At 46.0% G+C, this 14,172-nt stretch overlaps 1 protein-coding gene across 1 annotated transcript in view; it reads right to left on the bottom strand.

The window, feature by feature from the left end:
• The window catches only part of Gadl1 (glutamate decarboxylase like 1), a 179,925-nt gene that overhangs the window by 145,191 nt on the left and 20,562 nt on the right, over positions 1-14,172 (bottom strand). The window contains exon 2 of the mRNA XM_028886523.2: positions 846-1,018. Within this exon, the coding sequence (XP_028742356.1) occupies positions 846-1,018 (173 nt within the window). The remainder of the gene's footprint in view (positions 1-845; positions 1,019-14,172) is intronic.

The raw sequence follows: 14,172 nt of genomic DNA, 5'->3' as shown, positions 1-14,172 counted from the left end.
AGCTTTACTTGAGACTGAACCTGAGCCTGTGTTTTAATCCTAGACCACAACGGGCACCACACAGCAGTCAGACTTAACAAGTCATGATTTCTAGTGTGAGACAGCTTGGGAAAGCGTCTACGAGATTGTTAGGTAAATACTCTTTAGTGTTTGGCATCCCAGTTGATTTCCACCAGTGAGACAAAGATAACCTAAGAGACAGAGGAAGTACGTTCTGTGAGAGCAGAGTCCATATAATCCAGGCAATCAAACAGGATGGGCTTCCTCCCTGTGTGTCCTGACCTCGCTAGGCAAGCCCTGGGACAGCCTTCGACAAGAGCCCACAGGGAGAGACAATCTGTCCACAAGCTGATGGGACATGGAGGCCAGGGAGGGAAGTGGCCACATCTGTGGCATCTGACTCCCCCTTTAGAGAGATGAAAGTGTGGACACCCCATTATATTCAGTCATACCGATATGGGAAACATACCTGGGATATTAACACTGCCCCCCCCCGTGTGTGTGTGTGTGTGTGTGTGTGTGTGTGTGTGTGTAAATGAGGACATGTGCATGCCATATGGGGAAGTCAAAGAAGAACTTCAAATGTCTGCCCTCATCTTCCTCCTTGCTTGAGATGGGGGCATCTCAGCATACCCCAGGCTAGACGGCCTGTAGCTTCCACACATCTTGTCTCTACCTCACCTTCCTTAGGAACACCAGGACTTCAGATGTGTGCCACAGTGCCCAGCTTCACATGGGCTCTGGGCTTCCGAACTCAGCTCCTCACCTCTGCACAGCAAACTCCTTCCCTACTGAGCCATCTCCCAGGCCCTGTTCCTGGGACTTCCTGTGTGTTTTCTTTTTACCTTTTCATTGACGTCCGTAGCTTTCAAAACCACCTCTTCCATTACGAGCCTACAGGCTTCTTCAACAAATTTTTCTCCTGCTTTCACATCAGTTTGGGGTCCATTAAGTACAACCCCATCCACAAGGACCGGGTTCTTCTTACTAGGGGTCATCTCCTTCTGGACGGTGTCTCCTAGGAGGGTACAAACAGAATGAGCTTGAGAGCGCACACCACAAAACACAGACAAAGAAACACAGGAAACAGACTCCACAAATGGCATACGTTCGTGTGTGTGTGCGTGTGTGTGTGTGTGTGTGTGTGTGTGTGTGTGTGTGTGCGTGCGTGCGTGTTTAAGTTCTCTGATATGCCTACATTGTATGTGGAGCTTATTTCCCCTCAGACCCCTGCCCTTCCTCGCTTGCCCCTCGCCATTCCTGTCAGTCTTCTTTGTCACGTGTATGTCTTCTTTTCACAGATGAGGGTACCATGTGGGGTATTGATGCTCACAGTTGCTCACACAAGGAAGTTCCCCAAAGTTCATGATTTACAGGATAGGTGGAGCCATCTTACTGTGTGTGCTCCTTCATATTGGGCTGTGTTGGTCCACGGAGTCGAGAGCTGATCCATCAGTACTATGTCAAGTCTGATTCCAAAAGGTTGTCACTGTGTACAGTGCCTATGCTGAATGGAGAAGTTCAAATACAAGGCTGTCTGTAGCAGATGGACATCTCACAGAACACTACCTCTCAAAGATGGTGAGACACTTAGTAACATCCCCATGGGGTACAAATGATTGGCACAAGATCCTTTCCTTAGACATGCCCCTGCTCCCACCACAGCAGAATAAGAGAGAAAGGGAGTTGAATATTTGGAGAAGGGGAAATGGTACTTCAAACACCAACTATAATTAACTCTGTGCTGTAAGCATCTTCATTTGTTTTGCTTTGTTTTGCTTGCTTGATTGTCTTGAGACAGAGCTCATGTAGCCCAGGTTGGCCTCAAACTTGCTATGTAGCTGAAGGAAACTGAACTATTGATCTTGCCTCCACCTTCCAGGACTAAGAGTGGAGCTGCACACCACCACAACTGGTTGATGCTGGTGGGCCTGGAACCCAGGGCTCTGTGCATGCTATGACAACCACTCAGCCAACTGAGCTGTGTACCCAGCCCCCAGCCCTTAACATGTAAAGCATGTATTTGTTCAACCTGTCAGAACCTGCTTCAGCAAGCAGGGAACCGTGTAACGGGCACCAGCCTCCGCCTCCCTTCCTCATGTGAGCTCAGCACCCCTTGGCCCTAGGCAGCAATGCCATGCAGAGGCTTTACAGAAAAAGGCACGAAGCCACATGCATTGTTTTCCCAAGAAAGCAAGAATGTACTGTGAAACCGGAATACCAAATAGAATTTTATAAAAACCCATCTCAGATTTGATGTCTCTGAACAAGAGAAGAGGCCTGAAGGGTCATCCAGGCATCTTCAAGAAAGTAAACACTGAAATCTTCAAAGGCAGAGAGCCAGCCAGGCTAGCTGAGCTAGCCACCACCTCCATCAAGGCAGGCTCCATCAGCACACCTCTCTAAATGGAAGTGCCCACATCCTTCCAGGGCATGCGGTTCCTGGGCTGCTTTCCCAGGAGCTGAATTTCAAAGTCTTTGGGGGGAAGAAAGTTCCTTTGCTTTCCAAGAAGTGTTTCACTCACCAGATGGGAGTGCCATGGGGCCTAGGTAATGAATGTCCTGTGATTCATCTGACTCACCCCCACCACACCCCCGACCCAAAACACATTATTAAACACATACGTAAAAAGGCCCGTGTAAATGAGGCATGGTGGTTCATGTACTTGGGAAACTGAGACAAAGAGATTTCCAGGAATTTGAATCCAGCCTAGATTAATTCATGAGTTACCAACCAGCCAGTGCTACAGAATGAAACTATGTGTAAAAGGGAAAAAAACAGGAAGGAGTTTTAGGGTTACCATTGCCATGATGAAACACCGTAACAAAAGTAACTCGGGGAGGGAAGGGTCTATTTGGCTTACTCTTCCACATCACTGTTCATCACTGAAGGAAGTCAGGAAAGGAATCTGGAGGCAGGAATGCTGTGGGATGGTCTGTATGTCAAATTGCTCTGATTGGTCAATAATTAAAATATTGACTGGCCAGTGGCTAGGCAAGAAGTATAGGCGGGACTAACAGAGAGGAGAAAAGAAAGAACAGGAAGGCAGAAAGAGTCACTGCCAACTGCTGCCATGACCAGCAGCATGTGAAGACGCCGGTAAGCCACGAGCCACACAGCAAGGTATAGATTTATAGAAATGGATCAATTTAAGCTATAAGAACAGTTAGCAAGAAGCCTGCCACGGCCATACAGTTTGTAAACAATATAAGTCTCTGTGTTTACTTGGTTGGGTCTGAGTGGCTGTGGGACTGGCGGGTGAGAGAGATTTGTCCTGGCTGTGGGCCAAGCAGGGAAACTCTAGCCACACAGGAGCTAGTGCAGAGGCCATGGAGGGGTGCTGCTTACTGGCTTGCTCCTCAAGGCCTACTCATCCTGCTTTCTTACAGAACCCAGGGCCAATAACCCAGGGATGGCACCACCCACAATGGACTAGACCTTCCCCCATAGATCACTAATTAAGAAAATGCCTTACAGTCTTGCCTACAGCCTGATCTTATGGAGGCATTTTCTCAGTTGAGGCTCCCTCTTCTTCAATGACTCTTGACACTGCATGAGTACTCCTCATCATACAGTTTGTTAAATGTAACCATATTTTCCCTGCCAATTATTGTTTAAGACAGGGTTTCTCTGTATAATCCTGGCTGTCCTAGAACTCGTTCTTTAGACCAGGCTGGCCTTGTCACAGAGATCTGCCTGCCTCTGCCTCCCAAGTGCTGGGATTAAGGTTAAAGAGGTGCACTGCCACTTAAGATTTATTTGTTTTTATTTTATGCATATGGGTATCTTGTCTGCATATATGCCTGTGCATGCAGTGCCCAAGGAAGCCAGAGGAGGGTGTCAGGTCCCCTGGAACTGGAGTTACAAACAGGTGTGAGTCACCTTGTGGTACTAAGTGAACCCAGGTCCTCTGCAAGCGCAGCAATTGCTCTGACGCACAGAGCCATCTCTCCAGCCCCCATCCTTATTAAGGAAAGAAGAATAACACAAACATGTCTTCATTCATCTTCATTTTGCATCTGAAGACTTAATTTAAACAACCTTACATCAGAAGCATCATGCTGTCCCCAAGGGCCCCTTCCTACCCTCACAGCCCCATCTCCCAGGAAAGACGTTGATAAAGTGCCCGGCGGAAAGGCTTGCGCCACCCTGTCTTCTGTGCCTTCAACCTTTCACAAGTGCTGGTCAAGCCCAGCCTGAAAGCAGGACCTGAACTGGCTCAGACCATATAGCTGGACTCGTGACTGTGGCTCAGTCAGCCTGGAAATCCGTATCTCGGGGGGCTGGCTGCTTACCCAATATAGCCTTCCCGAGAAATCACTCTGTGCACCCAACCCAGACATCAAAGCATATTTACTACAAGCTTGGATTTGATTGCATTCTCTTTCCCTAGACATACACCCTCTCTCCTGTTGATAATCCCTGGGTTCAGTTAACTGTGGAAATTTACAGAAACAATTTCTAAAAGGCAGTTTCAGCCCTGGGCCTCTCTGAGTAACTCACATTCTAAATCCACCTAAATATGCTCACACGGTCTATTTTCAAAATTCCCTAGAATGTATGTGTTTTTGAATATTTTCTATGCTTCCTTCTTGGATGCTCAAACAATATCCTCATTTATTTATTTAGTATGCCTCAGATGGTTTTCTCCCAAAAATTCAATGTTCTAGTAAAATTCTGTGGCCAGATAAACCTTTTAGTGCCATTACTGACAGAGGTAACAGATGACTTGGTCTTGGACAGATATCTGGAGTGGGGGGGGGGTGCCGCAGTTCCCGGCTCCACCTCCATTACCCATGGAAGTGGCTGGTTCCTGATCCTTCCAAGCCCTCCATTTACCCTCCACTTGAACGTGTGTGGTGAAAACTGGTGAGGGAACACTGAGGAAACCCCAGTGGGGAAATGTTTTACATGGAAATGCCTTGCAAGGGAAGGAACTTTCCCCTCAGGGGAAAAAAAAGTTTTCTAGGTTTTAAAAATAAAGTGGGAAAGAGGGCAATTATTCCGGGAACTGTGGATGTGTCAGAAGGTAGTGCTATTATTAAACACATAGAAAAGTGAGCTTTTTTTCAACCTCATTAGTGGGATTTCTGGCCTTTATTGCCCAGGGATAAAGAGTAGTTCTTCAGCTCTCCTAGGTTCTCTCTCTCTCTCTCTCTCTCTCTCTCTCTCTCTCTCTCTCTCTCTCTCTCTCTCATAAAAAAATGTCAAACACCCACTCACAAGCAGAATAACAGTGCAGTTCAAATCATGGTTGTCTTCACGCTGATCTGTTCAAAAGTCCTTGTCCTTCACAGAATTGATTAGGAACCTTATCAAGAACAGGCTGGAGAGCATGGATGCTCTGTGACTGCATCTTAACTCTGCTGATGGTTGGGACAATGTGCTTCTCCTGCATGGGTTCAGGACAGAAACACCCCTGGCATCTCTGATAGGCTAAGCTGGATCTGAGGCAAATGCCCATTGGGGACCTTCTTCCTCTCTGCCATGGTTAATCCGATTAATAACGAACTTCAAGTCAGAGAGATGGTCACAAAGAGCACACCCAGGAACAGAGGGTGCTCAGCATCCCAGTCCTTCCACTTAAGTCCTGACTGTCATCGAGGGCTTGGATCTCCGCAGGTGCCCGCCAGCCTAGCCCAGCTCTAAGGCTGTTCTCCAGACAGCAGCAGCAGCATCCCTGTGAGGAGACAGGTGACAGCATGGGCTAAGTGATTCATGACTCCTCACTGGATCAAAGCCGGTGAGAGTGCTCTTATGTCCTCCTTGGCCCCACATGACCCTTGTCTCTGTTACCTCATTGGCTTCAGACTTCACATCTCACTATTGTTTTCCAAGCTCACCCTGTTCCATTAAACCCTTCAGTGTCCTTAACATCTTCCCTTGAATGTCAGTTTTTCAGGGAGGTGTTCCTTGACCCCAGATGCCATAGCAACCACCAGTCCCTGGCTGCCCTTTTCTTCCTTGACTCAAGTAGTGATGGCTGTGTTACTTAATAAAGCTGTGGATCCAGGCTGTTGAGTGGCACCCTTCTCTTCCAGTTCTTTCCCCTTCAGTGCTTGAACTGCTCCAAACCATTCTCAATCATGGACTGACATCCACATCCCTCTCACATCTGCATGTCTACCAGCCCCTCAACTGTGTGTCTTCCAGTGCCCCCACAAAAGCTCAGCGTTTGCTTTGCTCAGAGCTCTCCTTGCTCAAAGAAAAAAAAAATGATAAATCCAACTTAAGTCCTGCTTCAGATAGAGATGGCCTGTCCTTTCACAGAGGATCAAATGCACCAATACATCCAAAGCCTTAAAACAGCCACAGGTACACATTGGGCACTCTACAAACATTGGTGGATACCAGCTGTCACAATAAATATGAGCCAATGGAAGGATGTGACAGGGGATATTTAAATGTACAAACACACAAGAGAAATTTGCCTGTGTTATTAGGTTGTGACAGGGGCAGGAAGGTTCTCTCAAAGGGTAAGAAAGTGGTTGGTGAGGTGCCCAAATGCAGAGGATGCCCATGTGAAGGAGGCAGAATTTCTGCACAAGGCTCGGGATCCAAGATGGCAGAGGAGTTTTTCCACCCACTTAGGATAGACATCTGTGCAAGAGCGTCATCTTGTCACTTCATGTGGTTGTCAGTAGAGAGGCTTTACTTCCTGTTCTAGATCACAAACTCCCACGGGAGAGAGCCATGTGTGATTCTTCTGAGTATTCCAGGAACAGAGTTCAGACACTGGCTTCCAACAATGCTCAGGGACTAAATTATCTTCGAGATAAATGTTGAACTGAATCATCAGCTTGGGCTGACTACATTCTCTTGGAGGCCATCTTATCTATTTCAGACAAGCCCCAAATCCCCTCCACAACCCAATAGCCTAGATAGTGAGAGAGTTGAGTCCCCATTTCACTCAGTCCTTCCAAGCTCTCTGATCCTGGTACAATTATAATACAACCTCTCTATGCCTCAGTTTCCCCATTTATAAAATGGGAGAGCCTCTGATAAAAGGGATGGCACTGCCAATAGAAACCATCTGGAACCGTTGGTGAAGGTTCACTTGGGTACCTGAATTCCTGCCTGTGTGTGGGGGGAGCACAGAAAATCGGGGCTTTTCGCAAGCACTCCCAACTTGTATCTAATTTTAAGAATATACACATTGCTTTGGAAATCACAATTCTGGGTGACCTTGAACTCCTCTCAAACCCTTGGTTGTCCAGTTTCTATCATCTTTTGGTGGTTATGCACTATTCCAGCAGATGTCTATCAGTATCAGTCTTCTGTCCATGACACTTGCCAGGTTAGTCTACAAAGGCATCAGCTGGACCTTCCTCTTAAATACCCCAAAGTCTCAGCAGGGAGGGGAGTGCAGAAAAACTCTAATATGCAATGGGTATAGTGAATCTCACATGCTGGGTCTTCATCTGAGGGTCTCATAGGTTATGCAGACTTAACTGCAATAGAAACTCTGGTCAGTTACTTAGTCAGAAACTCGGATCAGTTACAGATGAGGGAACTAAGATACAGAAGGTTCCCGGGGCTTAATTGATTTACTCAATGTTATAGAACTTGTAATAGGGAAACTGAGATAAATGCTACCCTGGAGTTCAATGAAAGGGCAGTATGATTCTGTTCTGCCCTCAGTCTGCAAGGCAGTGTGAAGGAGTTAAGAAAGACAACAAGAGGGATTAGACTTAAGACTTGTCCCCAGTGTTCCCAGTTATTGAGAGCCTCTGAGGGCTGAACGAGTACTGTAAACAGTTGCCCAGTGCCACATGCCAAGAGAAAGATTCCAATACAATATTCTGCATGTAAATAGCATAGGCATTTGGGAGTCAGGGTCAGAGTTACAGAGGTTGTTGTATGTGGAAAGAATTTTAAATGAGAATATTTGTCTTGTTTTTAAATACCTGCTGTAATAAATAATACTTTTAAAGCCTCAGTACATATTAAGTTATTGACTATGCAGACAATTACAATAACGGAGCCATTTAAGAGTGGCTTCAGATGCAGGCTTGTGTCATTTCCATAGGAACTGTGCAGTGAATACTGAGATGAAGCAAGTCTGAATCCCCTTCCACTGGACATTGATCCATCAGTTCTCAAGGACAGTTCTTATTTTGCCAGTTATAACATTCACTTTCCCACTAGTTCCTGACAGTCTATTATCTTCGATGGGGCCAGTTTGGTTTGACTTTGTACAATAAGCCATGGTGCAACACTCCAAGCGTGGCGGTGGTGCCCCCACTGCCAATCAGTGGATGTCCATTTTCTTCCTCTGCTGCATGAACTTGTTGAAAAGGTTTCAATTCATATCCAATGTGTGCCAAAGCTAGAGCTATGAAAGTAGGTAGACCCTAGCCCAAGTTCTAATGCTATTCCTGGGCATATCTAACCTCCAGGGGACTCGTATTTCTTACTGGGAAATGGGGGAGGCAGCTGGCCAAGCGCCTGGAGCATCTAAAGGAGAGGAATGCATGCAAGGTGTTGAGGGAGAGTCAGGAAACAGTAAGGAGCTCAGTAAATGGTAAGCACCAACATAGAAAAGTCTAGATTCTCTGTCTCTTCAGTATGTGTCTCTTTGTCTGTGTCTCCCTCCCCCCACCCTACCCCATCTCTCTGCATTCACCATTGGCTCAGATGGAGGTTATTATTAACAGCCATCGGTTTTTTGTTGTTGTTTTGGCTCTTTGTGTAAAAGCTGTCAATGGGAAAGCCTCCCATCTAAGAATCTTATTTGTTAAGTTACTGTTTACATCCAAAGATCAGAAAGACAGAGGAACAATGGATGAAGCAGGAATTCATGTTCCTTGGTTCAGGACTAAAACGCTCTCTAGAAAACTCACACAAAGAAGAGCCAGAGGGGTCAGGGTCTCCAGAGTATGATAAGCCCATCCAAAAAAGGCTGAGGACCAAGGTAGGGGCTGAGGTAGTAATAATTAAAAAATTAAGGAGAGCCTGCTGTGCACCGAGAACTCAACCCAGTGCCTAGGGACATAGAAGCAAGCCATACATGGTCTCTCTCCTCAGTACTGCTAAGCCTCCAAAGAGAATATTTGGGTAGCAAGGCAAAGGAAAATTGAGATTAAAAAAAAAAAACTGAACATGTACTTCTAGAATGTTTTCTATCGGGAACCTCTGCTAATCATGACTAGACGCCTAATTTTCACCAATGTTCTTGGTGCTGTTTGCACACCTTTTAAATTCCATGCCTGTTTTCACTATTTCTGCTGTCGATGAGAGGGTCACTGTGGACAGCCTGTAGGAAGAAGCCTAAAAGATAACAGTACAACTAGGCTTCTGCCCCATAACTTTGAGCCTTGGGGACCCGTGTCGGGTGCAATGTCTGGAGAGGGCTGGAGTGGAGAGGGAATGCTTTTACAGTGTCATTGCCGATACAAATAGATTCATAAATGACAAAACTATGTGCCCCACTTTAATCAGCAGGAAGTGGGCTGAGCAAGGGAGAAGAAAAGACCAAGACAGCGTGAGTCAAATTGTACTGATTGGTTAATTACAGTGATTCTTATAGGTATGGTTAAATTTCCCTTAGCTGAAATCCATAATGAATAGATACTTTTCAAATGTGATAAAGTGGTTATAGAATGTTCCCTGGTCTTCTATAATGTGCACTATCTTGGGGCAGGCAGCATGGGAAACTTGGGTATCAGTGAGACACACTGGCAGAGACCTGAAAACCCAGGGAAGGTGTGTTTATGAATACTTAAAATCTCACCCAGAAGAACTAGTGTGGTGTCTGAGGTCAGTCAATCTAGAAAAGAGCACTGTGACCACCCTTGAAAAGTAGAGGGTTCTAGGTAAGGTGGCATTCAGGACTATTTAGATATCTAGTTGCCTCCTTCATGAACAAGCCAGGTTCATCAAGACCACCCAACTTCAGGAGGACAAGGCCTGGGTCAGCCATGGAAAGAGCCAGCTGTCAATTAATAATGGTCAGGGAGGTACACTGCCCCATCTTTTGGTTAAGACAGGATCTCATGTGTCCCAAGGACTCGTCAGGACACGTTAGGTATTCAACACCGTATGTCATAGTCAAAGCTGTGCAATGAACGAGAGGACAGAGGAGGCAATGTGGGTGGATCAACAGGTGAAGACCTGAGTTCAGTCCCCAGGACTCACAGAATGAAAACACCAGGCAGCACACTGCGTGTTTGTAACCCCAGCAATGGGGGTTGGGACGTGGAGTGGGTGGAGATAAGTGGAGCCCTGGAATTAGCTGGCCAGACTCCCTAACCTACTAGGTGAGCTCTAGGCCAGTGAAAGACCAGATCTCAAAAACACAAGATGGATGGTACCTAATGAATTGTATACATACACACACATAAACACACACACACACACACACACACACACGCACACGCACACGCACGCGCACGCACACGCACACGCACATGCACACGCACACACACACACACATGCACACACACATACACACACATAAACACACACACACACACACATTAAAAAAAGACTGACAAATTTGCATTTACTTGACAAAAAAGCCAACAGAGAAACAATTAAGATCATCATGGACTCTTAGAGATGTGTTAGAGGAAATTCCTTGACTTGTCAAAACAAGGATGAGGAGGTATTTTAGATACAGTTAGGGAAAGACATTGCTGAAGAGTTGTCTGAATTAAGATAAGAAAGAGAAAAAGGCTCCAGACATGAAAGGCCACAGAAAGAAAAAATAACACAAACCATCGACATATTGGCCTCTGCAAGAAACAGAAAGAGAGGGTCAGGGCCCCAGTGTAACGACCAGCAGTAGTGGAAAGAAAGTGAGACTTGGCAGCCTGGAGTCAGAGTAGAGAGGCTGCCTTGTGTTCTAAAGTCAAGCGGGAAGCCACTTAGAACTTCCGGCAGGTTCAGAGGAGTGCTGAAGAAAGATGTAGGTGCGAGGGAGGGTTCGGGTAAGGGAATAAAGGTCTAATGTAAGGATCCAAGCTAGCGCTGATCCCAGCCAGGAAGGTGGGATCACAACCAAAGAGCAGACTGGCTGGCAAGTCTGTGCTCACGTGTACTTTTTCCTGCAGTCACGTTAGTGGAATGAACCCTACAGGTTCTTGGAGTGGACTGTTTTTCTATCTCCCACTGAACATAAGCTCTTACAGTGAACTTTAGGTGAAATGCTGACAGAGTAAGTCAGAACAAAGATCCATGCACACATGAGTACTTCGCCTTATAGCAGAGGACTGGTGGCTAGAAAATATTTCTGGGTGGTGACATGTTCCCATCACCCACGGTTTTATTTAATGGAATCCCATTGTTAGCATCCGAGATGCTAGTTCAATGACTCAGACTCAAATAACACTCAAACATCAAGTCATCTCCTTCAACAACTAAGCTAGGCCCCATCTTCAAGAGGACAAACACATGAAAATAGCTAGCTGTCCCTTGCCCATGGTCAAGGATAAATGCTGACCATCACACGTTTCTTTCTTTCTTTTTTTTTTTTTTTTTTTTTTTAAACACAGGCCTGTACCTAAGGCTGCTCCCAAACTTGCTATCATATAGTGAGCTCCACAAGACTGATCTTCACATCCCATTACATTCACCTCTTCATGATCCATCAGGCTGGTTCCATGCTCTAACTGGGCACAGCAGCAGCAGGGCATGATGGCACATTTCTGGGAGCTCACTCTGACTTTCCTCTGATGTTCGTTAGCACTGTCTCCCCAGGAGTACAGAGCTTTCTGGCACTGTCTGTCCCCTTGCTGTATGATGCTCTGACTCTTTGCCTTCCCATCCACATATATTCTGGGGGCTCTATATTTCCTTTTATCCTATAATTTTCTGAGATTTAAGCCTGAGTGGAATGAATGCTATTTTAGTTAGAGTTACGGTTGCTGTGATAAAACACCATGACCAGAAGCTACTTGGGGAAGGAAAGGTTTATTTCACTCACCGTTGCATGTACCTGTTCATCAACAGCAGGGAGAGCAGAATCCTGGAGGCAGGAGTTGTTGCAGAGGCCATGGAAGAGTGCTGCTTACTGGCTTGTTCCCATGGCTTGTTCAGCCTGGTTTCTTATAGAACCCAGGACCACCTGCCCAGGAATGGCTCCACCCACAATGGGCTGGGCTCTCCCCCATCAATCACTAATTAAGAAAATGCCCTACAGCTGGATATTATAGAAGCATTCTCTCAATTGAGGTTTCCTCCTCTTAGATAATTCTAGCTTGTGTCAAGTAGACATGCAACTAGCCAGGTGTACTGGGTGGTTTTGTGTAACAACTTGACATAAGCTAGAGTCACCAGAGGAAGGAGCCTCAGCTGAGGAAATGCCTCCTTGAGATGCAATTGTAAGGCATTTTTTTCTCTTAGTGATCCATGGAGGATGGCCCAACCATGGGTTCTGTAAGAAAGCAGGCTGAACAAGCCAGGAGAAGCAAGCCAGAAAGCAGCTCCCCTCCTTGGCCTCTGCATCAGCTTCTGCCTCTAGGATCCTGCCCTGTTTTGAGTTCCTGTCCTGACTTCCTTCAGTGATAAACAGCAATGCTGAAGCATAAGCCTAATAAACCCTTTCCTCCAGAGACTGCTTTTGTGTTGTGGTGTTTCATCGCAGAAATAGAAACCTTAGCTAAGCCACCAGGACAAATGCTTATTTGGTTTCTGACTTACTTTTTCTATCACTGTGATAAGATAGAAGAGTTTATTTGGAAATTACAGTTTCAGAGTCCATGGCCATTGTGGGGCTGTGGAGCATGGTCCCAGGCAGGCAGACATGATGCTGCACCATTATTGAGAGCTCACATCTTGATCCACAAACACAGAGAGAGAGAGAGAGAGAGAGAGAGAGAGAGAGAGAGAGAGAGAGAGAGAGAGAGAGAGAGAGAACTGGGAACAGCATGGGCTTTTGAAACCTCCAAGCCCTGGTGCCACACCTCCTCCAACAAGGACACACCTCATAATCTTTCCTGAACAGTTCTATCAACTGGAGACCAAGCATTCACATAGACGAGCCTGTGGGGCCATACTCATTCAAACCACCACAGTTCTTGGCAGCATTTTAGAAAGGTTCTATCTATTTATAACTGTGGGGTGGGCATGTATGATATGTGTGCATGAGCCATGGTGTGTATGTGGAGATCACAGGATGACTTTGTAGAGTTGGGTCTTTCCTTCCACTTTCCCATGGGTTCCTAGGCTCCAGCTCAGGTCACCAGGTTACTCCTGAAGCCATCTTGGTACCCAGAACTTCTGCCTTACCTGGCTTTGGCAGCAATCTGACAAACCAAGGCTCCTCCGCTTGGGACATCCGAGTCCCAACAGTCATGCTCCCCTTGGCTCCTCTATAACCACATTATTTACATCTCTCCATGTCTGTGAGCTTTCCTGGGTCTAGCCTCCACAACTCCCCCTTTGAGTAAGCAAGAGCCAAGTTCGTGTTCTGTGGAACTAGAGAGCTGTGACTAATATCCAGAGAAACTTGGGATCTGCGGCCAGTTCCAACTAAGGAAAGTTAAAGTCAAATCGTTACGCCCCGTGGACTCTTGGGATAATCAGCATTTCTCTCTATTTTTATTGTTCTCTGAAAGGAGGAGGCTGCCCGGTTACCGCCAAACAGTCTCTGCACTACAATTTCGGTTTGTTTTTGTTGCTCTTTGTTTTGTTTGGATCAGTTTGGGTTTGCTTATTTCTCTTTTTAACATCCCACTTACATACAATTCCATATACTGGATATCAGTGAGAACTGTAAAATCATAGTAAAAAGCCCAGAAAAACATAGCCAGACAGAAATGTAATGCAAGCCATGGTTTCAAGCCATCTGGGTAACTTTATTCATTGAGTATGTTTAATAGTTCTAGTTACACATAAAACAGACAAAATTGTTCCTGCATTTAAAAAACAAAAGCAGTTAACATCGAGTGATTATTTACAATAAGCTGGATATGAAGCAATGTTCGCATGGCTTGCATTGAGTCTTTATTATGGGGACTCCTTGTTACCTCCATTTCCCAGCCAAGAAAACTGCAGCCAGAGAAATGAAAGGAACTGACCAAATCATGTAGCTAGTAAGTGGTGAGGCCAGAATGGCAAGTCAGGCAGCCTAACACCATGTACCTTGATTCTGGGGACTGCGAGGATGGCTCACCAGGTAAAAGCCCTTGCTACCCAGACCTGATGAGCTGAGTTCATTCCTAGAGCCA

This window comes from Peromyscus leucopus, chromosome 7, assembly GCF_004664715.2.
Source record: "Peromyscus leucopus breed LL Stock chromosome 7, UCI_PerLeu_2.1, whole genome shotgun sequence".
In the NCBI taxonomy this organism is placed as follows: domain Eukaryota; kingdom Metazoa; phylum Chordata; class Mammalia; order Rodentia; family Cricetidae; genus Peromyscus; species Peromyscus leucopus.
This window is presented reverse-complemented; position numbering and strand designations above follow the sequence as displayed.